This window comes from Hippopotamus amphibius, chromosome X (assembly GCF_030028045.1).
Source record: "Hippopotamus amphibius kiboko isolate mHipAmp2 chromosome X, mHipAmp2.hap2, whole genome shotgun sequence".
Lineage (NCBI taxonomy): Eukaryota > Metazoa > Chordata > Mammalia > Artiodactyla > Hippopotamidae > Hippopotamus > Hippopotamus amphibius.
The window spans coordinates 71,429,310-71,455,863 of NC_080203.1; the positions used below are offsets into that span (position 1 = coordinate 71,429,310).

The following is a 26,554-nucleotide window of genomic DNA, read 5'->3' on the forward strand; positions in this document are numbered from 1 at the left end:
ACCATATTTGTAAAGATTAGTCAGAGCATTTAGCCTTTGATTAAAAATGATATTTGTGGTCATTTTAATTTTTTTTTAAATTGGCATCACGCTTTCAGTTTAGAATGTAAACACTTACTTTGAAAACTTTTATAAGCCAATAAGGTTTGACCTACATAACTTTAACCAAGAACATTTTCTCCCAAAATGTTATATGCCATGGACTGCGTTGATAACAAAGTTTTTACTGAAAAAAGTTTTTAAGTTTTTGCTTTAACTTTTTCCAATAGGTGGTACATGCAGTTATTTAAAATTCAAAGAGCACAAAATGGTACACAGTAAAAATGTAAGGCTCCTTCTCACCCCAATCCCTCAGCCCTCCTCCTTTGTTATCAGCTTCTCCTGTGTCCTTACAGACAGAAAATCTCTAAAAAGGTCTGTAAGGAGAGGACATGAGGATACTGGACAGTTGGGTGAGGGGTAGGGAGGGAAGGATCCCCAATGACGGGGAAAAAGGTACACAAAGGGTGAAAGCAGGAGTCATGAAAGACAACTTTGACTAGTTTATAACTTTGCCATTAGTTCACCCTTGTTTAGAGAGCCCCTAGCCTAAAGCTTTTCTTTTTGGTAGCAAAGCTTGCTATACCAAAAGCATCTGAAAGCTGAGCATTTGATTCCAGGTTCCTCAAAGAAAGCTGAGCATTTGATTCCAGGTTCCTCAATATTTTTTCCTCCAAAATAAGGATTAAAAAAAAAAACTAGCACAAAAATAATGTGTGCATGCAATCTAGCATGAAACTGCTATAGAAATTCTAAAGCTCCACTTCTCAAAACACTTGGAACCTGGCTTCTCCCTCGTTAAGCAACAAACTATGTGAGAAGGGGAAAAAATTATTAACAAATATAGAATATAGAAGTTAGCTCATTTTTAGGGAAAAACAAAACATTGAGTGTTTTCTACCTTAGCGACCAGATTCCATTCTTGATCCTCCTCTGTCCACTATATACTCTTAAGTCAACATTTCTGTCTGTGTCCTTTGCTATGCATTGGTGCTTGACAGCCAGTTTCACCCCTTCCCCCTTCCCACAAGGATGCAGCTGCTTTTTTTGGACTGGACCCTGTCAAGCCAGCCCACAGAACTTGAAGTGGGGTACCCACACACTAAAAGAGGAGCTGTGGCTCTCTGCACACTGGAGCCAAGTCAACAAACTTGCAAGTCTCCCCGTGATACTGCAGAAACTGACAGGATCAAGGGAGCCATTCAGAAAACAGCTCAACCAGAGGCTTTTCAAGGCAGCTGCTGCTGTATTTGCACAGACAAGACTATGCCTAAAATTAGCACCCAGAAGATTCTAAACCCTTTGGAATTTCTTTCTCTTAAGCCTCAACACTTCATTTCAGGTTAGGGAATTTTAATGGACAAAAGGAAACCTAATTTACTTTGTTTTTAAATTAAACTTTCTATTATGACATAAATGTAGATTCACATACAGTTGTAGGAAGTATACAGAGAGATGTCTTATACATTTTGCCCAGTTTCCCCCAATGGTAACATCTTGCAAAAAATATGGTAAAGCATTATAACCAGGATATTGACATTGATACAATCCACCAAACTTATTCAGATATCCCCAGTTTTACTTGTACTTATGTGTGTGTATATTTAACTCTATAAAATTTTATCACATGTGTGTTTATATATCCACTACTGCAGTCAAGATACAGAACAATTCTATCACCACAAATAACTGCTAATCTGTTCTCTACCTCTTTAAGTCTGTCATTTCAAGAATGTTATATAGTTGGAAACATAGTACATGACCTTTTAAGTTGTTTTCTTTTTCACTCCACAAAATTCCCTAACGATTTATCCAGGTTGCTGTATACATTATTAGTTTGTTCCTTTTTATTTGAGTAGTATTCCATGGTATGGATGTACCAGAGTTGGTTCATCCATTCATCAGTCGATGGACATCTGGATTGTTCCCACTTTTTGACTATTATGAATAAAGTTGCTATGAACATTAATGTACAAGTTTTTGTGTGGGCATGTGTTTTCATTTCTCAGGGATACATGCTAATTCACTTTTTAAAAATTTATTTATTTACTTATTTATTTATGGCTGTGTTGGGTCTTCATTGCTGCGTGTGGGCTGTCTCTAGTTGCGGCTAGCAGGGGCTACTCTTCGTTGCAGTGCACAGGCTTCTCATTGCGGTGGCTTCTCTTGTTCTGGAGCACAGGGTCTAGGTGTGCAGGCTTCAGTAGTTGTGGTGCACAGGCTTAGTTGCCCCACAGCATGTAGGATCTTCCTGGACCAGGGATCGAACCGGTGTCCCCTGGACTGGCAGGTGGATTCTTAACCACTGTGCCACCAGTGAAGTCCCTAATTCACTTTTAAACTCAGCCTTTTTGATTAAGAAAGACAAATGATATAAAAGAATTTCACATACACTGAATTAACTTGCCAAACCATTTGTGTGAAAGACTAGCCCATCTTTATCATGACTCAGTATAAATCCTTAAAAAATAATATGTTCAGAGAGGTGAAGTGACTTGTCAAAAGAAAAGCATGAGAAGAACCCAAGTTTCCTGATTTCAATTTGCTTTTATCTTCCACCAGATTGTCCATGTAGGTTCTAGTCCCACAGCTGGCAGAAAGGGCAATGAAAATCCCACTAGAAAGGATGTTATTTTGCTAGATGGATAGCTATCCCACAAACCTGGATACAGGGATTTCTTTAGGATAAGAACAGTAAAAGGAGACAAAGGGATAATTCTCTCTTAACAATATCATTTCCACATGGCTTATATTTAATGCTGACCCAATCATTCTCAGCAAAATCTCCATTGACCGAAAGGTTTAGTAAACTTTTTCTGGAAGGGAAGGCTTAAGGATTTGGGGGGCAGGTTTAAAAGACAGTATATCTGTAGATTAGTCAAACATTTATAATAAAAATTGTACTAGCTTTTTACTTTATGGTTTATGGTGTAGAGAACACCAAACTCTTGGCTATCATTAAATTGTTTTTAATTCAGGGGCAAAAATACGTTTAATAATTACAGAGTAAAATAAAGAAGTGGCCTCAAATATTTTTAGGCATAAAGTAACTGTTATTATTATTGTTTATATCTCACTTTACCTATAAGAGGTAATTTGATACCGTGGAAAGGATATGGGTTTCAGAATCAGATTTCAGCCTTTGCTCTGTGTAACACTGGACTTAACCCCTGAGAGCCTTAGTTTGGGAAAATTTATAAAATGAGAGTTAAAAATCCACACCACATGGCGGGAATGAATTGGGAGATTGGAATTGCCATATATACATTACTAATAAGAAAAAAAATGTCAAATTGTACACTTTAAATATATGCAGTTTATTGTATGTCAAGTGTATCTCAATAAAAGTTCTTAAAGAAAAAAATTTAAAAATAAGAAATAAATTTAAAAAATCCACACCATGCATGGCTAAGTTTACATATGATAACATGGATGAAATTGCCTAACACAGGGCCTGGCAGGTCATAGGTGCTCAATAAATGTCAATTCTTGTTAAGCAGAAATTTAGGCTTTTTTGATAACCCAGATACAAGAAGATCATAAAAGACAAGCCTACGTGTTTTAAGTTTGTTCTGAAATATTAAGAACATCATGTTCATTGATAATATCATCAGTTTTTCAGGATTTGCATAACATAACGATCATTTCACATCACACAGGTTTAATGAAAAGGAGACCAGAATTCAGAATTCACCAGCGTTAAGGGTGAGGATTCTCCCTTCAGGAGAAAAACATCCAGAGCAAGAGACAGATTAGATGCCCCAGGGCATTACACGAGTCCCAGAAGCCTGAAGGCAAAGAGCACAAGTTTTTATGTGTGTTGAGAAGGAAGAAGTGGTGAGAGCAACACAGAGTGAGAAAGAAAGAGTGTGAAGTGGGGAGGAAGGGAGCAGAAAAAGACAGAGATTTGAACTGTAGCTGTGGAGATGGACAAGAGAAGAGGGATTTTATCAAGCCTTACTGTTTGACATACTGTGTAAACCCATGTACTGCCCCTTCAAGAAAATCTGTAGAAAAGATTCTCTTTAAGAAACGCTATTGAAGTTGGATTTGTGTTTTGACTCCGTGCCAAGACTGTACCACAAGAAGACCTAATTTTTTTAACTTTTTATTTTTTTTATTTTTTACAATAAACTGCATATATTTAGAGTGTACAATTTGGTATTCCAGTCTCCCAATTCATTCCCCCCCCAACCCTCCCCACTTTCCCCACTTGGTGTCCATGTGTTTGTTCTCTACATTTGTGTCTCTATTTCTGCCTTGCAAACCGGTTGATTTGTACCATTTTTCTATAGTCCACGTATATGTGTTAATATACAATATTTGTTTTTCTGACTCACTTCACTCTGTATGACAGAAGAACACCTAATTTTAACAGTTTATACAGGCTTAATAGAAATTGATTCCCATTGCGTCTCTCAGCTGGAGGGATTGCTAATTGATTGCATATTGCCTGGACCCTAAGAAGCCTGAAGCCTTCACATTCTCTAAAACCATAAAAAAATCTTACAGGGAGCACTTGATCTTCTCAACACATCCCATTCCTGGGAAAAGAGGTGGGAAGTTCTTGGGCTGACCTCACCAGAAGTAGGTTCAGCTTTGAAATCTGCAAAACCTGGCTTCAAGTCACACCTCTGTCACTTATCATCTATTCTCAAGTTATACGCTTGTTTCAGTCTCAGTTTCTTCATCTGTAACCTAGAATTCAATCAATGGCCTAATATCCACTGTAACTCAGACCAAAAGCTTATTGCTGAGCACTGAGCCACCAGGCTCCTGGTCAGCCCACAGTCTTTTGGTATGTTATCCACCAGTTGGAGTTCCTCCTGGAGGAATGCAGACCTGAAATGAAGGGTCATGGAGCCCAATGGAGAGGGGAAGGGGAATAAATGCTCTGTGTTGCTGAGGGGGCTGCAGAGATCCTCTTGACACTGCCAGGGGGCTAGAACCATTTCTGAATTCCTGGGCTATTTCAGCAAAATCCAAGAGGGGACTGAAAGCAACTGTATAGTTCACCAAGGCATTATTTTACTTGGGCAACAGGAACCAGAGCTAGGTGGAGCTGGAAATGAAAGTAGAGGAGCATGGGGGTAGGGGAGTGGAGCTGTAATTCACTAATACTGGAAAAGTTTGACCTTAAATAACAAAGTTATGCAAGAGGCTGATTCAGAAAACAATGGTTTACTTAGTTCCCAGACACTAGGGAGCTTTCAGAGCAGGTGGGACTTTGGGCAACCCTGGCCTCTCCCATCCCAGAAGCTAAGCCAGCTGCTCTTAAGTGGGAAAGTGAGGAGTAGAAGTGTAACTCGGGCAGAGTAGGGCACAAGCTACCACTGCCCTTGACTTCTGTGGATGAGGTTGAGAACTCAGCTTGAGAAAGATGGACCCAGAAATTCCACTAAGAGGTGTCTAGACTGCCACCCATCTGCTCCTTTCCTAACAGAGATTTTCTTGCCCTATGACTTAATCCGTCCTGGGATTACATGCTGATCCTAGCCCCAGATATAACTCACTGACCTTTATTGCTAACCTAGCTTTAAAAAGTAGTTAGAGAATCTCAGAGCTGGGAGGGACTTCCAAAGGTCATCAAGCAGACTTCTGCATATGTAATATACAACAGACGAATGCTGAGCCGATCTGTCAAGGTCCAGGGAAGGAGAGTCCACAACTCTCTTAGTAGCTTATACAAGTATTTGTTTAGTGGTTTTGAAGAGGAAAATTAGAAGTTTGCACTCAGCTAGAAATAACTTCATGCTTGCTCTGCTTCTGTAAAATCTGCTTGCTGCGCCGAGATAAGAAAAAGACCTAGCAATCAATTGTAACCTTAAGATGTTCTGATAAGTATGGAATATTCTGCTCCTGCTCCTGCAAGTTTCTGTTTGGAAACCCCCTGCACATAACCCATAGCAACTCCCACGCTCTGTAACTGCCCGTAACCTATAGTAACCAGGTAACCAATCAACCAATGCTAACTGTAACTATGCACACTGACCCTTATAAAAGTAAAGCTCACCCTGAGCTCGGGGCCCCAGAACTTTAGAGCGTTAGCTCGTCTGGGACCGCCGGCTTAATAAACCTGAGTTCTCCAACCTTCCGAGTGTGGTGCTTGGTTTCTCGACAGACCGATTTGATTTCTGCAACAGTTTCTTGTAGTCCTGATCTTCCAGCCTTATTCTCTACGCTTTAAATGTATTCCTTTTGACTTTTCTAGAAGTGAAGAGAAGCTGTAGCACACAGTACCTAGCTAGGATAAATGTAAAAATGACACATGCCTATAAAATAAGACATACTGGGGACAACAGGACAACCTAAGGAATTCTTAGGTTATCTTCTGAACAGAAAGAAGAAGGAAGATGACATAAGAAAGATGACTATACATAATTTATCAACCGAATCAGGACGCTTTTGAGAGTGAAAGTGGTGTTAAACATAATAGGCATTAATTGAGCTGTAGCAGGCTGCAACATCTGGTCACCCTGAATATAACATACATAAGATAACAAAGAGAAACCCAGACTACTCAATTATATTTTATTGATAGCTTCTAAGTCAAAACAACAGCAATCAATATTTTCAAGTCAGTGAGGATAGAATAAATATGACTGAGGAAGCTGAATGCCAAGGTAGTTGAGGTATTGTTAAAGACTGTATAGCTGTTTTAAATTCATGCATTCATGTGTTAATGCATTTCCTACACATTTGTTGAGTGCCTGCTTTGTTTTAGCTACTATGCAAGGTGATGCTTAAAGCAAGATGTATAGGTCATGGTCCCTGCCCTTGAGCAATAATTTACAGAGAGGTGGATTCACATACACAATTAAGTTATACTACACAGAAGTAAACACCCAATATAGGAATAAACAAAATGCTATAGGAGTTGAAGTTTCCAAGCCCAGATCAGTAACATTCTAAGATATTAAAAGACTTTATAGACATAATTTTGAAAAAAAATTGCTATTGGTAATCCTTAAGAAACTATAAAAAGCTAAATTTATGGAGCTGCTCAAGCAGTTAATACAGTCTTGGATTAAATGAATGAAATATTGTTCCCCTGATCAAACCATACCTAGAACTTTTCTGTTCACCATATTTTAAATGAGCCATTGACAAAATGGGATATTACAGGAGGGTAACTACCATGGTGAAGGATCAGAAAAGCAGCTCATTCATATATATATATATATATATATATATATATATATATATACACCATTACGTCCAGTTTATGCCTATTGCCGTCATCCCATCCAATTATTAGCCCCTTCCACTCTCAAAAGTATTCCGGTTTGAATGATAAAGCATATGGTCATCCTACATATGTATAGCTAATATATATTAGTGCCCTTTATTGTGTGCTAATTTTTGTCGTGCAAGATCTCACTTAATCCTTATCACAACCGTGTGATATAGGTGATATTATAGGTGTTAAATCATTATTCCCATTTTGTGGATGAGGAATCTGAGTCTCTGTGAGTTTAAGTATGTATCCCAAGATCATAAAGGTAATGAACATGGTTGACTTATCAATTAGGCACAGTAGATACAGTGTCTAGGGCCCAAAATACGTTCAGGGGTCCATACAAATGTTTTATTGTCTTTATAAAATCAGATGAAAAAGATGGACTTTCAGGTTGAAGGAAATATTTTAATATATAGTATTATTTGTCTTTATACCAACACTTGGAAATTTTAATTTTTTGTAGGTTTTTCTTTAATAGAAGGGGCTCACAAGGCAAAGGCTCCCAGGGCCCATGAAAGTCAATGTGGCCCTGGTAATGAGTGACAGAACTAGGATCCAAACCCACGCCCAAGCTCTTAAACACTAAATGAAAAGCTAAACACCCGAGGGAACAAGAGGTAACCAGACTCAGAGCATCATATAACTGTCATCAGCTATATGAAGGGTAGCCATAAGAAAGCACTTCTGTGCTTATTTGATGTTTCTCTCCTGCCCTTCTGTCTCAGCTGGGCTTGTTGAAATCTTACCCAAGCTTCAAGACAGAGCTTAGTTCTTACCAACTCTATGATGCCTTCCCTAACTCCCATCCTTAGAATTGGTTTCACCTTCCTCTGCACTCCTGCAACTCATCTTTATTTTATTTGTAATATAGCATGTAATATAATTTTATAGTATTTATATTATGTATCACATTTTGGCTTTGTATGCATCTTTGTCCCTTTTAAGAATCTGTAAGGGACAGGAACCACATCTTCCTTATCTTTGTATATACAAAATAGAGTGGTTTAAACATACTATGGGCTCACCCAACTTGCACTGAGTTGATTTTCTTCCTCAGCCTACTTTAAGGATAAACTTCTCAACAGTCAGAGAAGGTCCGTATTGGATCCTTGAGATACTGAACTCCAGACACTGAAAATGTTCAAGCAGGACAGGGAGTGCATAGAGGGGATTCCTGTATTGATTAGAAGGCTGGACCGAAAGTCCTTTAATGGCCTTTCCAAATCTGAGTCTATGGTTTTAGAATTCTGCTTGCAGCCTTGAGAGGCAGCACGATACAGTGATTGAGAGTATGGAGTCTGGAACCAGACTGCCAAGGTTTAACTCCTGACTCTGCTGCTTGACTTTCTGGACTTGGGCAAATATTTAATTTCTCGGAGTCTCAATTTCTTCATCTGTACAATTGGGATAATAATTGTACCTCCAGCATAAATCTGTTAAAGATTAAATGAGCTAATATATGGCAAGTACCAGCACCTGGCACAGAGTAAGAACCATACAAATGTTTTTTTCAATAAATAAAATAATTATATTTATGGTTGCACCTTTCTGCCACCTCACTTTCCTCACTTTGTGTGTGTGTGTGTATATATATATATATATATATATATATATGATAACATATATTTTGAAATCCACAGCTGAAGCTTTAAAAAGCCTCCAAAGTATAGCCCAAAGGAAGGCTGACCTCCCCTCCCAACTCTGGTTATATGTGATACATATCTGATAATGTGACCCTCATATCATTCTTGCCTTTTGGGCGGATCTCCAAGGACCTTCTTTTGTCCATCTGAAATGTCAGGACCCTATTTTAGAACCCAGGGAATAGTAGGGACATCCTAGCTTCTTTCTTCATTTCTTGGGCAGTATTGGCATTGTGGAAGCAAGAAAGGACTGCTTATATTTCGGATATAAGATGCACTTTATGGTATGGTAGATAGTCAGAAAACTTAGATTTCAGTCTTAGCTCAGTGAATCATCTGGAACAAATTATTCTCCCCTGCATCTAAACCTATCAGTAAAAGCCCACTTCAGCCTGGCTGGCTTCTTAAACAACAGCATTACTGTGAAGCTTAGGTAAGTGACAGCAACTCCGGTGATTGTAAAAGAACGAAATCTCCCTTAAATCAGACATACCTGAGTTTAAATCCTGCTTGACATTGTGACTCCTTTGGGAAGTCAGATCATATAAGCTCAGTCTTTTCTGTAAAAGGCAGTAAAAATATCACAAGATTATTGAAAGGATTAAATACGGTGATATAAGTCAAATGTTTAGCACATTGACCCTCAATTAATGGAACCATATTTGCCCATGTCCAACATACATTCCCCCACATGTATGTAAATGTTACCCTGTTTCTATATACCCCTATTGTGACAGGAAGCCAAGAGAAGAGGTAAAATAATGGACTGAATTAACTGCAAACAGAAGTTCATATTATCTCACTGCTGCTCCAGGATTCAATATTTACATGAATGAAATAATTTTTGCCTCTGGAAACTACTTTTAAACCAGATTTAAAGATAAGTATGGGGACTTTCCTGGTGGCATAGTGGTTAAGAATCTGCCTTCCAATGCAAGGGACACAGGTTAGATCCCTGGTCCGGGAAGATCCCACATGCCTCAGAGCAACGAAGCCAGTGAGCCACAGCTACTGAAGCTCGCACACCCTAGAGCCTGCACACGACAACTATTGAGCCCGCGTGCTGCAACTACTGAAGCCGGCGCACCTGGAGCCCATGGTCTGCAACAAGAGAAGCCACCATACTGAGAAGCCTGCGCACCACAACAAAGAGTAGCCCCCGCTCACCACAACTAGAGAAAGCCCACGCACAGCAACGAAGACACAACACAGCCCAGTAAACAAATAAATAAATAAAATTTTAAAAAAGAAATAAGTATGATGCATAGAGACTTTTCACCACAAAAATTTCACTGTGTAATGGAGGTGGTTTCATTGTCTTGTACATTTAATGCATTGTCAAATGTGGGTAGCTTAGTTCATTGGTCCTTCTCTTAGCACTGCCTGCTCCCTTCACACTTTGGGTGATGCCAGGTATTAGTCCCACTTTCTAAAATGGAGAAATGAAAGCAAAAGAAGTTCCTGATCTGAGGTCATAAGACTATGTGACTAGGGGAGCTGGGAGTAATGATGAAAGAACTAAAGGGATTAGAGATGTCTAGTTTGAAATGCAGAATATACATGGGCAACAATAGCTGTATTTTAGCAACCACTGTCTCCAGTCACTAGTTTCTGCAGAGCCTCTTCTTCCAGGCCTCTATACAGGAACTCTATAGGGCAAACTGCTTCCTCTAGAACTTCAAGGGAGGAGAGAGGGAACCAATAGGCAGAGGCACACTAGCTTCCCTACCAAGAAACACAGGCATCACTCCCTGCCTGGGCCTCAATTCCATTACAGAGACAGGTCCTGAGCCAGGATATGCCACTTAATCCTAAAACTACAGCCTACTGTGCAGTCAATGGATTGGAAGGCCCATGACAAAAACGCAGCAGAGTCCCAAGAAACTTGATCCTAAGGATAGAATGTGTTTGTGGTTCTCAGCCCTGCCTGAGCAACAGTATCACATAGAGATTAAAAACTGGAATTTCCTGGGCCCCACTCCAGAATCTGTATTTTAAACAAATGCGTCAGGTGTGTAGCCAGGGATGAGAAGCCCTTAATCCAGTAGTTCTCACGTTTGAACATGAGTCAGAATCACCTGAAAGGCTTTTTAAAACATGGCTTGCTGGGCCCCACCCCCAGAGTGTTAGATTCATTTGGTCTGGAGAGGGGCCCAAGAACTTGAATTTTTCCCAAGTTCCCAGGTGGTGTTGATGTTACTGGTCCAGGGACCACACTCTGTGAACAACTGGCATTGCCTACTTATCTGAGTTAGGCCTCTATGTCAAAATATTCCCATGGCCTCTTTCTCAGTTTACCCCTGCATCAAATAACTGCTGAGGAGAATGGAACCAGCCCCAATCCTCAGTTATGAAGTCAATCTATACTTACTCTGTGTATCACTACAGAAAACAATCAGCTCACAACCCTGCCAAGGCCTCCTAGACTAAGCAGAGAGTGACACACATACATGCACCTCAAGCCACCTGCTTCATAATGTAAAATTTCCTCCCAACAACTCCTGGACCCCAAAGGGCAGGGCTGGCCCAGCAAGGAACAGCAGTCTCAGATGTCACGGTCTCATGGGGGCCCACCTAATACAGAGCGCAACTTAGAGACCTGAGTCTCTGTGCAGATGCGTGAGTACCCAAATCAAGACATTTTCCGGCAGGAGACAAGCGTAGCTCTAAGAACAGAAGACAAATCTTGTCACATTTACAAGGGTTATCATGCCTCAGGAGAACTCTTGCGGTTCTTTTCCAAGGCTGACGACCCCCATTGCTTTTACTGCCGTGTCCTTCAGAGACATTCCTGAGCTTGTATAAAGGGGTAGGGAATAAAGGACCTTTCCCTCTAACATGTGGGGTTCTTAGAAAACACATGAGGGTTCTTAGAAAACACGGTTTCATTACTCACACAGAACCTGAGAGTATGACACGCCTTCAAATAACACTCCACGTCATCTGAAAAAGGCACTCTAACAGTCTCGGCTGAAAGTTCGCCACAAGTTAAACTGCTCATACCTTGTTATTACTATTCACTTTTTTTTAATATTCTGTGCTTTCTCTGTGAAATTGGGAAGGGTGGATGTTTTTTTATTTATTTATTTATTTATTTTTTTATTTTTTGGGGGGTACACCAGGTTCAATCATCTGTTTTTTTACACATATCCCCGTATTCCCTCCCTTCCTTGACTCCCCCACCTCGAGTCCCCCCCACCCTCCTTGCCCCAGTCCTCTAAGGCATCTTCCATCCTCGAGTTGGACTCCCTTTGTTATACAACAACTTCCCACTGACTATCTATTTTACAGTTGGTAGTATATATATGTCTGTGCTACTCTCTCGCTTCGTCTGTTTCCCCTTCACCCCCCGCCCCCTCCCATACCTTGAGTTCTCCAGTCCATTCTCTGTATCTGCATCCTTATTCTTGTCACTGAGTTCATCAGTACCATTTTTAGATTCCGTATATGTGAGTTAGCATATGATCCAGTAATCCCACTACTGGGCATATACCCAAAGAAAACCATAATCCCAAAAGAAACTTGTACCATCATGTTTATTGCAGCACTATTTACAATAGCCAGGACATGGAAGCAACCGAAATGCCCATCAACAAATGAATGGATACAGAAGATGTGGCATATATATACAATGGAATATTACTCAGCTATAAAAAGGAATGAGATGGAGCTATATGTAATGAGGTGGATAGAACTACAATCTGTCATACAGAGTGAAGTAAGTCAGAAAGAGAAGGACAAATATTGTATGCTAACTTACATATACGGAATCTAAAAATGGGTGGATGTTTTTATTTCTACTCTTGCAAGTTTCTTTTTTTTAAGATTTATTATTCATGTATTTATTTTTGGCTGTGTTGGGTCTTCACTGCTGTGCTTTTCTTTAGTTGTGGCGAGTGGGGGCTACTCTTTGCTGCGGTGTGCAGGCTTCTCATTTCAGTGGCTTCTTTTGTTGCAGAGCATGGGCTCTAGGCGTGCAGGCTTCAGTAGTTGCAGCACGAGGGTTCTAGAGCACGGGCTCAGTAGTTGTGGCACAGGGGCTTAGTTGCTCCGCAGCATGTTGGATCTTCCCAGATCAGGGATGGGACCTGTGTCCTCTGCATTAGCAGGTGGATTCTTAACCACTGTGTCACCAGGGAAGTCCCTGCAAGTTTCTTGACAGTGATATTATTTGAAAATGCACCTGAGGATAGGGGAGACAAAAGAGGAGGTGATCCACAGTGCATGCTCTAGTTTGAGGGGTCTACAGCCTTGATGCCCAGAAGAGACACCTAGGAATTACTTAGCACTTTGCAATTTACAATCCTGTCACATAATTCTCCATGAAGTTTTACAGAAGAGGAAATGAGGCCCAGACAAGTAGCATGACTTTGCACTTAGCTGGTAAGTGGTTATATATGATTGAGATTCAAATCCAGGCCTCTTGGTGTGGAGGAAGGGGAACCCTCCTACACTGTTGGTGGGAATGTAAATTGGTGCAGCCAACTATGGAGAACAGTATGGAGGTTCCTTAGAAAACTAAAACTAGGGACTTCCCTGGTGGCACAGTGGTTAAGAATCCACCTGCCAGTGCAGGGGACATGGGTTTGATCCCTGTTCCAGGAAGATCCCACATGCCATGGAGCAACTAAGTCCGTGTGCTACAACTACTGAGCCCACACACCTAGAGCCTGTGCTCCACAACAAGAGAAGCCACCACAGTGAGAAGCCCACGCACCACAATGAAGAGTAGCCCCACTCACCACAACTAGAGAAAGCCCACATGCATCAATGAAGACCCAAGGCAGCCAATTAATTAATTAATTAAACAAATTTATTTATTTATAAAAAAGAGAAACAACTAAAACTGGAGTTACCATGTGATCCTGAAATCCCACTCGTGGGCATATATCTGGAGAAAACCATATTTCAAAAAGATACATGCACCCCAATGTTCATAGCAGCACCATTCATAATAGCCAAGACATGGAAACAACCTAAATGTCCATTGTCTGATGAACAGATAAAGAAGATGTGGTACATATATACAATGAAATAATAATCAGAAAAAAATGAAATAACACTATTTGCAGCAACATGGATGCAACTAGAGATGATCATACTAAGTGAAGTAAGTCAGACAAAAACAAATATGATATCACTCATATGTGGAATCTAAACTATGACACAAATGAAACTATCTATGAAACAGAAACAGACACAGACATAGAAAACAAATTTAGGGTGATCAAAGGGGAAGGGGAGAGGGATAAATTAGGAGTTTGGGATTAGCAGATACACACTACTATATATAAAGTAGATAAACAACAAGGACCTACTATATAGCATAGGAAACTATATTCAATATCTTGTAATAACCGATAATGGAAAAGAATATTGAAAAGAATATATATATATATATATATATATATATAACTGGTTCACATTGCTGTACACCAGAAACTAACACAACGTTGTAAATCACCTATACTTCAATAAATAAATAAATAAGTAAATAAAACAAATCCAGGCCTCTTGACCACCAATCCAGTACTCTCACCAGCTCAGCACAGGTGGTACAAACAGAGATCTTGAAACCTGCTCCCAAGCACTACTGCAGGGACTGTGGGTAATGTGGGCCCAGAGTGCTATCTAGGATTCTACTCCTTCCTTCAAACTGCTTACTCTTGGTACTTCTGAGGTGTGGTGAAACCCAATCAAGAATCACTGCTGTGGTCAAAATGAAAATTAGCTCTAAACTTGCATATGTTATCTTAGTTTATTAGTCTGAGAGCAGAAGTACATTTTTAAACACTATGATAATTTGCACAGCACATTCTGCACAGTAATTATACAGCACCTAATTCAGGATATATTTGGGGATCCCAAATTCTTTTTATCCAGTTTTATTGTGATATAATTGACATATAACATTGTGTAAGATTGTGTACAACACAATGATGTGATATTTGTGTATGCTGCAAAATGATTACCACAATAAGCTTAGCTAACATCCATCACCTCACATAGTTACAAAAAATTTTTTCCTTGTGATGAGAACTGTTAAGACCTACTTTCTTAGTAACTTTCAAATATACAAAACAGTACTTTTAGCTATAGTCGTCATGCTGTATATTAGATCCCCAGAACTTATTTCTCTTATAACTGGAAGCTTGTATGTTTTGACCACCTTCACCCAATTCCCCTGCCTCCACCTCCTGCCTCTGGCAACCACATATCTGCTTTCTCTTTCTATGAGTTTGTTTTTTTTTTTAGCTTCCACATATAAGCGAGTTCATACAGTACCTGTCTTCCTCTGTCTCACTTATTTCAATCAGCATAATGCCCTCAAGGTCTATCCATGTTGCTTCCAGCGGCAAGATTTCCCTATTTTTTGTGACTGAGTTTTATTCCATGCGTATACATACCACATTTTCTTTATCCGTTCATCTGCTGTTGGACACTTAGATTATTTCTAGATCTTGGCTATTGTGAATAGTGCTGCAATGAACATGGGGGTGCAGATATCTCTTCGGATCCCCAATTCTTAGAGCTTCTGAGGTCATTGGGTACAGATGCAAAGGAGTAAGTAGTAGGGAATAAGACTTGTTGAGTGATACAAAAAGAAAAGCTATGCCACCTCCATATAATACCACTGTCCATAGTGGAATCTGTGAATGAATCACTTTGAAGAAAACATTATTTTCTTGATCCCTCAGTCTCTGATAATGCCATCTATCTCTTGCTACTATTCTGGGAAAGAATTTCTTCCCATAATTCCTTGTATATTTCTGGGATGCAATCAAGGGTCAAGGAAAACAACATACCTGTGAGAAGCTCTTGGTACATGTCCCTGGTGCTCATCTTTCTGTAGTCAATTTCTCTAAAATAAGAAACTTCTCTCTTGGGAAGCTTCAAAACCTCAAGATAATTGCTGAGCTCTTAGGACATGTGACCAAAAGCATAAACATTTTCTTCCTCTTCAGATCTCATCTTTTTTTTTTTTCTTTTTTTTTTTTTTCCTCCAGGAACTGAGGGAGTTTCAAATCCTGCTTGGCATGTGTTGCAAAACAAGCAGGTTTTCAATGAGACTTCACCTTCTGCCCATCACAAGTTCCTCCAGATTTCTTGCTCCCTGGGAGCTCTTTGGGTTGCTCAGCTGGTTCAAGCCCTGTGTTGGGAGCAATTCCAGCCAAAGTGCCTGGAATTGCACATGTGGATTGGTAGGGAGCCCTCTCTTCCCCTTTTTCCTCACCGAAACTGGTGTGCTTCCGCTTCACTTAGATCCCAGCTGTGTCTGAGCATTGTGGTCATGTTGTTTCATCCTGCTTCCTTCCCCTCTGACTCCTTCCTTCTAACATAAACTTGCCAATTTGACAGGATTGCCCATGTTGTCCTACATTTTCTTTGGTTTGGGGTGCAGAATTTGTTACTTTCTCCCAATGGTGGCCAAGAGAAGCTAGTCAAGAGATTGAATCCTGAATCTGCCACACTATCAAGAACTGACTCAAAACCATTACTAGAGGGTGGGAAGAAAAAACATCACAGAAACCGATTTACAGGGTCAGCTCTTATCAGAACTGAGCAATTTCTAGCCAGGTCTTAGTAGCTTAACCATAGTGCTCTCTCCTTCACACACCTCTAGAGTATCTGTGGCCAAGATTGCCTTTTACTGTGTGTGTCACACTCCAGAAACTTGAGATCAACCTTCCTTTGATAGCCCAGTGCTCCTCACTTTTAAGTACTGAAATCACAAGGTTTCAGTAAAGGTGTTGCTCAGAAAAAGAGATAAAAGCAGAATAACGTTTTCCAATAACATCATAATGGGGGGGGGGTAACCCCTGGACAACGTCTTTTTGTGAGTGAGGAGACATTTCCTAGCAGGATCCCTAAGTTTTGTGACAATGACCTTTTGCATGGAGGGGGGACCTTCTTTTGACTTTTTCAAAACTCTCACTTATATTGTGTACCCTCTCTTGTTTTCAAATAATAATAGCTAATAGAAAAAAATTCAGGCCATTTATCATGTGCCAGGTATTGTAATAAGTGCTTTACATGTATTTACTCAGGTAACAAATAACTCTATGAGGTAGACATTATTATTATCGTCCCAGTTTTTAGATGAGGAAACGGGCACACAGAAAAATAAGCTGCCCGAGGTCATCTAGCCAGTAAGGAACAGAGCTGTGATTATATCACTGTTTACCCAGGCACCATGTGGCTTCTCTTGATCCCTGTACTTTCTGCTGGTGAGCTGGGCTAGTTTCTCCTCCTCCTTGAGATCCCGGATCTCCCTTGCCCAGAGACACTGCCAGCTCTTCTGAACATTCTGGCTATGCTCTAAGGCCTATATCTTATTTTTTAAGAATAATTTAACTGATACAATTTAGAAAACCACAAAAATTTTTTTTGAAAAATAAAGTCACACTATGTGACACCATTCCTAAAACAGTCCTTTCACTCATCTTTCTGGGAGTACTATTCCTGGGAGATTTCCTTTAATAACAAGATCTTTATAAGCCTACCAGCAAGACATTCTCCCCTTCCCTTGCCACTGAGAGATGGTGTCTTTATATATTTCTTTCCAGAAACCATTTGTGATCAGTTCTCCCAACTGAGCAACAAGAAAGGCAAGGTCAAAGCCACACTCTGGCTCATCAGTAAGTAATTTATGGAAGAAATTAATGGTGCTAGTAAGTGCTGTTTTTGTGGGCAAATACGCCAGAATGCTGATCTGGACACTTTCTGGATTATACAAGTTCTTCCAACCAAACAGCCTATAAACCAAGAAAGTGTGATGCTACAAAAAAAGGAGCATTTATTTTTATGTATTTTGTTACCTTCCTAAAATAATAAAAGGAATTCTATTTTTGTCAGATGCTTTTCTTAAATCAGTGCACAATTCCCTCCCATCTCTCCCGGGTCTGACATGAGGCCATCCAATTTTCAAGTCTGCACTACTGGAGAAATACCTAAAGGGAGGAAGGAGAAGGAAAGATGGCAGATTTAGAATTGAGTTGCTTATGGTACCGTGATAACTCTTCTGGGAACAGGAATGGATGTGGGAGATGGCCAACTCTTGACTCCTCCCCTACAAAGTTCACAGTGAAGGTGTCTTTCAAGAACAGGGTCAAATATGGAGTTTCTTATAGGTAATACTTTTTATTTTGTCAGAAAATATGGGGAAGGTATAAAGAAATTACAGAGCTTATGTATTATGATGTCCCAGAAAACAGGCACTCTTAATGATGAATGATAAACCTGATCCCTTGCTTGTGACTGATTTAGGAAAAGTGTGATGCAATTCTGACCAATGAGACACAGTAGATCCTGCTTGGGGATTCTGGAAATATTTCTTAACTCTTAAAAAGTGGCAGAAGTGAATATGACTACACACCTATTCAAACCATCCCAATTTGCTGGCAGTGATGTGGAACAGCTGGAACTCTCCTATATTGCTGGTGGGAATGTAAAATGGCACAACCACTCTGGAGAAGAGTTTGGCTATTTCTCAAAAACATACACTTACTAGATGACCCAGTAAAAATACTCCTGGGCATTTACCCTAGACCAGGGTTTCACAACTCTGGCACTATTGACATCTTTGGCCAGCTAATTCTTGATTGTGTGTGTGTGGGGGGGGGGGCTGTTCTATGCATTTTAGGATGTTTAGCAGCATCCCTGGTACATGCATCGCAGTAGATGCCAGTAGCACCCCCTTCCCCCAAGATGAGACAATCAAAACATCTCCAAACATTGTCAGATATCCCTTGGGGGGAAAAATAGCCCCCATCTGAGAACCACATCACTAGGAAAATGAAACTTTTGTTCATGCAAACACCTATACCCAAATGTTTATGGGGTTCCTATCCACAATTGCTAAAAACTAGAACAACCCAAATGTCCTTCAATGGGCAAATGAACAAGAAAACAGTGCCAAATCCATGCAATGGAGTACTAGTCAGCAATAAAAACAAAAGAGCCATTGATATACACAATAAATTTAATGGATCTCAAAGGTATTATACTGAATGAAAGAAGTCAGTCTCAAAATGTTACACACTGTATGATTCTATTTATATGGCATTCCTGAAAAGTCAAAATTATAAGGACAGAAAAGTAGATCAGTGGTTGCCAGAAGTTAGGAATGAATGGAAGATGTGACAAAGGGATAATATGAGGGAGTTTTGGAGGGTAGTAGAACTCTTCTGTATACTGATTATAGTAGTGTTTACATGTATTAAAGCTTATAGATATGGGGATATGTGTATAAAAACAGTTGATTGAACCTGGTGTACCCCCCCCCAAAAAAAAAAAAAAAGAAAAAAAAATTAAAAAAAAAAAAGCTTATAGAACTGTACACCAAAAGAAAGAGCCAATTTTATTGTATGTTCATTTAAAAAGTAAAAAAAAATTAAAATAAGAAGTTTTTAAAAACCTGTGACACGAGGTTTTTGGATGTTATTAAGTGAAGATGTGATTCCAAGAGCTGCTATAGCCACCCTGTCCTTGATGATGTCAGTGATATTCAACTTTGGAACTGCCCCTCTCAGGACTTCTTGTTGTGTGAGATAATACTCTTCCCTTATCCTTAGGAGACATAATAGATATTTACAATGGAATATTTCCCAGCCATAACAAAGAATGAAATACTGCCATTTGCAACAACATGGATGGGCCTAGAGATTATCATACTAAGTGAAGTAAACCAGAGAAAGACAAGTATCATATGATATGGCTTACATGTGGAAATCTTAAAAAAATGATACAAATGAATTTATTTACACAGAACCAGACCCACAGACATAGAAAACAAACTTATGGTTACCAAAGAGGAAAGGGCAGGGAGGGATAAATTAGAGGAGTATGGAATTAACATATACACATTACTACATATCAAATAGATAACCAACAAGGACCTACTGTATAGCACAGGAAACTATATTCAATATTTTGTAATAACATAATGGAAAAGAATCTAAAAAAGAATAGATATATGTATATGTATAACTGAATCACTTTACTGTACACCTGAAACTAGCACATTGTAAATCAACTATACTCCAATATAAAATAAAAATTAAATTAAAAAAAAGACACAAAGCTTGTTGTAATCTGTTACAGCAACAATAAGAAACTAATATAGTCACCCAGCTGGTATGTGGCAGAACTGGAATTTTGCAAATAGGTCTGGTGGGCTCTAAAATCAATGCTCTTTCCATCACTACGGAGATGCGGTGCTTTTAAAGAAATGGTGGATTCAAAAGTGGAAGGTAAAACACTGCAAGAAGGAAGAAGACCTTAGGAGGGCTGATCCTGGGCTCTACAAAATAACCTCTTCCACAAGGCCTGTTGTTTTTCATTTCAATAGTTATAAAGTTATTTGGATTTAAAAATAATCTTTTCAAGTAATTGCTAATACTTCTGGTCAGATCTAAAGGTTACTAGTACTTTAGGATGGATTAAATTAATCTCACTTTTCCTATTGCGTGGTGATAATAACTGCAATGAGGAAACTGAAGTTTTTGATTGGGTGAGAGTGAAGCAAGGAATAATGGCAGCGCTTCAGTTTACAGACAGCCTTGGGGGCTAAGGGAAGGGCACTGACAATGAAAAGCTGGGGGCCATTTGAGAGCAATAGGTACAATATGCCAAAGATGACTCAGCCTATTTCAAACTTTTCCAGAGAGAGAATTGCCTGCATCGAAGTTTTCAGGTTTCTTAAATTGCATGAGATCCTATTTATACTAGCAATTTCACTTAAACCTTGTCCTAAAGAGCCTTGCCTTTCATATCTTACTCGTAACTCATTTCCACAACTAGTGGTCACATCTATGAAAATGAAGTTGTTAAGCAAGTAGGGCTGGCTGGCCCTAGGTGAAATTTGTGAAAGAGGCAGCCACACCTCTCTCATCTCTATTTGAATCTTAGCAGGGACTTTAAAGCCTTCCCCAACTGGAAGGTTTCTGGCTTTTGTTTTGTTTTTGTCTGGTAAGTTGTGAAACCTCACCTGGGATATCGCTATCAGTGCACGTCCTTCTCAGAGGTTAGTCAAGGCGCCAATAGGAAAGGGAGGCTGGCCAGCTAAGTGAATACCTCAGTGATTTTACTCTTATATTTCCATTTCTAATTCTATTTCAATACGCTGAATAATCCCAAGGTTTGGGAGAGAAATAAAACTTAGTTTTTCCTTACAAATAGGTTTAAAACCCTTTCCTTAACTTGAAGAAGTGTTTGGTATGGGAATGTATTTTAAGTAGGATCCTCATACACACTGTATAGGGCGCCCCAAAGGCAAGAAAAGCTCTTGTCTCCATTTAGCTCATTTGGGGTAGACAATATATAAAGAACATATTATAGACTATAAAGGAAAGGAAGACAATTATATTCCTTTGTTTCTCATCCTCACTAAAAGATACAGCAGGTGGAGTGAAGTCTGAAGGAAAACAGATTTCTTCCCTCCCACTCTTAGTGAACGTGTGGTGCTGCCTCCAATCCTGCCCCATCCTTGTTCTAAAACAAACGAACACGAAAAAAAGACACCTAAAAACACAGGGTAGTTTGGAACTGCTGGTAGAGGAGTTTGAATGATTAACAAAAGAGACACTGACAAAAAAATAATGTTTTTTACAATACTATAATTATAAAGTTGAAGGCACATCCTTGGCAGAAATATTGATCACTTACATGCTTATGGAAAAACAAACTACTGAATATCTTGACTACAGTAGATGATTATTGCACAACATCGTCCACTGCTGTTTTGGGTATCAAACAATCGATGTTTAACAATTAAACATTTCTTTAACTAAAAGCATAAGGTTGAGACACCTGGTTTTGGCTACAAAAGGCATTTACTATCAATGACATTAAGAGAAGCTCTTTTAATTGAAGAACAAGAATTCATGCTTTTGTGCTTTATCTGGTTACTCATACCAGATAAACTTTCAGAAGGACTACACAAAGTTAGTATAAAAAAGCTAATAATTTGGCATGAATCCATATTTTTTAATATTTGGTAAAATAATATTTTTAAAATGTTGAAAAGAAACAAAAAAATCCAAAAGGAGTGATCCCAGGAATATTTTTATTCTTATGAAAACAACCAGTAAACCAGACGCCTCACCCAAAGAAAATAACAAAATAGAGTAAAATAAATATTAAGAAAAATAATTTTAAAGCAAGGTCCACAAGTAATGGAAAAAAATCTCTAAGAATATACATTCTTGATTTTTAAGCTGTGTACATAAAAGATATGCACACTTAAATTTTTGGAAACATCTTGTCTACAATGCTATTTTAAGCATTTTGAACAAAGAATACATCCAATAAAAGAATAACTTTTAAAAAGTTAAAGCACAATATAAAATTATTTGTTCACAAGGCATCAGATCTAACACGTTAAAATGTTGATATTAAACTACGAAAAATAACATTTCTGTTTTCACAACTAACAACCATACTTCTTTAGACTACAACACTAAATAGTTATTGTTTTAACCTTTGAAATTTAAAAGGTATCTTTGGATATTTAAGATAAAAGGTGCCCCTTAGTTGAGTCTGAACCAGCACTGGATATCAAAACATCCTTGTTATCTTCAGACTGAGGGCATGGTTGCTGAGTGAATACAGAAGAGTGACAAAGGAACAACAAATAAAGAACTTCAAATATTCTAATATCAAATTCAAATATAAATCCATTTTCCTTCTATTTAATAATATATGAATGATATGAATAAACAGATGCATACACACACATTTATAAAATTTGTAGTAACTACTTAAAGCTACTTTGTAAAGTAACCAATTTGTATAGTAACTAATTACTTAAAGCTAATTACTAACTGAAAGCAATGTTTTTGATCCCTCTGTATATCACCTCTCTCTCCGGTGACAACAGCTGCTCTATGAAGCTAACGGGAGTTCAGAATTGCAAGAGACTTGTGGTAGAGAATTCAAAGACGGCTATAGGTATTTAAAGCAGGATTCTTTCTAAACAGCATGTTTTCTGTTCCTATACTAAGGGCTGAAATTATATCCTTGATTTTTCCCAGATTATATAGGCTGCTCTTCTCATTGCCCTATGACATGTGGATCCCTTGGCATGTGGGGCCAACTGGACGGCTCTAACACACACATAGTAATAAAAGTAGTAACTGGCTATGTTCAAGTGCGTCAGAGAGATAGGAAGAGTAACAGTGAGGGAGAGGGCGAGGGGGAGGAAGGGGGGGAGAGAGAGAGAGGGAGAAAGGTGCTTCTTTTTCAAAAGTCTGTATTATGCATTTGTTGTATTAGCTATTTCTTCTAGAAGAAACAAGTGGTATGATGGGCCACTGGAATTAAAATAAGAAAGTAATATTAAAATTCAAATTGAAAGCATGGAAGATGGCATAGGCATTGGTCTAAAAAAGAGCCTAGACATACAAACTCATTCACATTTCATTAAAATTGGTTTGCCTTCCTAGATTAATAGCACCTTCATCAAGTTTCAGTTCTCTCTTTACGACAGCTGAGATAAAAATGAGATCTTTTCCAAATCTGAAAAGTCAGCATGGAATTATGTTGTAAACTTTTCTGAGTGTGTATGAAAGAACAAGAGAAAAAGGAAGTTGGAGAGGAAGAAACCCATCCTCCACTTCCACCTAACTTTAGACCCTGCTCTGTAAAAATGATTTTTAATATTTATTACTGACCTCAAGGGGAAATAACATTTACTGAGCCCAAATCCTATGAGCTAGGCATTGTGCTAGCAGCTTTACATATGATAATGGGAATAGATATTAGGAATTTATTTATGAGTTTTCTTCACTTACATATTCTGCATCTGAACGCCATCTTGCAGTTAACAAGTTATTTAAATAGTGATACAAGTACCAGATCTCTGACCAGTGTATTAACTCCCAGGCACTCACAGGGGAATTTCTAAATGTATATGTCGATGAGAACAAGCCCGTGAATTTGCCAACCACACTAACTAGCAAAGTGCAAATGTATTAAACTAGAGAAACTACAGATTTGGCTAACAGGTATAACAACCTACAGAAATTCTTATTTCTGTATTATAATTTACTGTATTTTTTGGTAAAAGCAGCTTTGTGCAATAGCATTATTTTAAAGTCATTTTGAGAGATTATCTAAAACAACAAAAGACAATTAAAATCTATTAAATTATAAATATCAGCTAATGTCTTGCATTCTTTCCAAAAAAGGACGAACTTAGTGAATCCAGGTAATTTTTTATGACCCGTATATGTTAAAGATGGTAGTGTCAATCTTTGAAAAAAAATCAATTGTAGAAATGGCTCAAAATCTTAAGTTTCTGAACTGAGGCTGATGGACGATACTAAGAACAACTTATAGCTGAACTCAGCAGGAGTGAACTGAAAGCTTGCACAGAGCTAGGGAGTCACTGAAGGAAGAATTTGATGTATTTTTTACAACAATGGAAAGATGGGAAGCAGCGAACTGTATGGGCCCTTAAGGTCTTTTGAGCTACAAGATAAAGAAACAAACAAGATACTGGAAAAGTTGTCAGTTATTTTTGTCAATGAGACACCACCTACACATAGCTTTTTTTATGGTGAAAGAACATAACAAAAGAAAGCACACTGGGGCATCTAAGAAAGCAAATGCAAAGACAATGATTCAGGGAGAATAAGGGAGGAAGAAAGCCTGTAATAAATAAGGCACAACTATCTTTAAACAGTTTCTACTATTTTCCTTCTAAAACTAGATTTCTTATACCGTGCTTTGAAAGCTGTTGCTCCCCAATCTGGCAGGGAGGAGGGCTCGAGAATCTCCTCAAGATTATGCACTCAAATCTTCAAATTTTTAATTATCTTTTCTTGAACATTTTTTTGTCAAATAAAAAATTATCTATGACTTTAGCAGCAATTCAGCAATCTTCAATTGCAGGACTTGTAAACCTCACTGGTTGGTCTACCTTATCTGTTGCTAGTGAAAACAAAAAATACTGGAAATTCATTTTCAATAAAGCTAGGTTCCAAGCTGATGCCCTGAAAAAGATATTTTTGCCATCAGACAAATGCAATTCAAATAGATTCCCTAACATAAGAGCATGAGCCCTGCAATATTTTAAAAAGCTAAGGTGACCATGAATGCTGTGTCAGTGCAGAACATCATCATCTAGCAGCACTCTCTGTGGTCTGTTACAACGCACTGTCGTCATCTTCCCTGCCGTCTCCCACCAGGAGTGAGTGCTTGTCAGGTTCACTGGTACCAATGCTGTTTAGTGATCGTTTATCAGACAGCAGTGAGTTTATGGAGGCTCTGCTGTAATTAACAATCCGGTCCAGCAAACCCAGTTTAGGAGAATTTCTTGAGGTATCATCTATTCCGACATGAACACTTATTTCTGAAGGACTTTTCTGTCCCATCTGGCTTCGGGCATGTAGTTCATAATTCTCATAAGTTGGTTTCCTGTAACTGAAAAGATGCAAAAGTATACTCGTTTGATTAATCAAATGTGAACTAGGCGCTTGTTACATTAAAAAATGAAAAGACCTGCCTGGGTCCCCTTAGTTTTGAGAATATTTGCCATTGTTGTTTAAATACCTATCACCGTGGTAGAGCTTGGAATGATCCTTTCCATAAGTGTTAAACTGCCAAGATGTGAATTTGCAAAGCCTCTAAGAATCAATAATAATGGTACTTCAACTGGGGAGAGTGTAATATTTTGGACTGTTACCTTTTTACCCCCCATTAACGAGAGCAACAGACTCCTGATTACAGTTCCAAAGCCAGTAAGTACATGTTTCCTGTTGGGAGGATTTGGTGTAATAAACACCAAACTGCTAGCCTAATATTATGGAGATGAACGTAATGTAACTTGTGATAGCAGAATAGTTAATGAAACTAGTTCTATAACGTCTTTATTTAAAAGCTTAGCCTGCCTTAAAACTAGAGATCAACTTTTTCAGCTGCAGAAGCTTCTAGCCTTTCAAAAAAGTTCATACTTTATAAAATTGCACAGTAAGAATTTATTTTGCAGACCTTTCCTCAACATTGCTTTCAAATAAAGTACTCCTATGTTGTTTTAGTATTTATTACAATTTAACAAAAAGGGTTTGAAATATAGCTGTTCTTTAAACATAAAATACCCAGCTAGGACCATTACTGCCAGAGAAAAGAATTTTATTGAATGGCCATTTCCCTACCTAAATGATGTCTCAATCTGAATTTATTTGACTACACTAAACAATGCAGTATATTTAGTTTCCCATTTGCATGATCTCTGTTTGTGCTATAGATGATATTTTAAATTGAAAAATTTGTTTTAAATTATTTTTACAGTGAAGACTGTTTTCAGCTCTTTTTATATTGTACATAGTCTTTTGTGTAATCTACTGGCATAAGTTTTGTAGACCGTTTAATGACTGGATATCTTCCCCCAACTTCTGAAATACAAAACCAGTGTTTTATACTTATACACTGTTTTAAAGTCTAAAAAAAAAATGAAGAGATCTGCCTGGTATGAAATGTATAAAGGTTGCCCCTGCTAGGAAAGTAGCTCAAAAGGAGTTGTGTGGGTCACATGATCAGAAATCTTACTTCTCAGAGCCAGTAAACTAGATTTTACCCCACTCAGTGCTTGTGGTTGCTCTGTATGTACTACATAAGGTTATAATTACGT

General features: G+C 38.6%; 1 protein-coding gene and 1 long non-coding RNA gene across 3 annotated transcripts in view; both read right to left on the reverse strand.

Annotated features, from left to right (window-relative positions):
- LOC130842467 (uncharacterized) overlaps positions 1-15,785 on the reverse strand; it is a 28,504-nt gene extending 12,719 nt beyond the window's left edge. Inside the window, exons 1-2 of the long non-coding RNA XR_009050445.1 lie at positions 15,729-15,785; positions 9,416-9,482 (exon numbers count right to left, since the gene is read on the reverse strand). This is a non-coding gene — a long non-coding RNA (uncharacterized LOC130842467). The remainder of the gene's footprint in view (positions 1-9,415; positions 9,483-15,728) is intronic.
- Positions 15,786-21,525: 5,740 nt separating this feature from the next.
- The window catches only part of ATP7A (ATPase copper transporting alpha), a 174,720-nt gene continuing 169,691 nt past the window's right edge, over positions 21,526-26,554 (reverse strand). For both annotated transcript variants that reach the window (XM_057717884.1, XM_057717883.1), the window contains one exon: positions 21,526-25,347. In XM_057717884.1, coding sequence (XP_057573867.1) covers positions 25,071-25,347 — 277 coding nt within the window. In that variant the 3' untranslated portion in view covers positions 21,526-25,070. The remainder of the gene's footprint in view (positions 25,348-26,554) is intronic.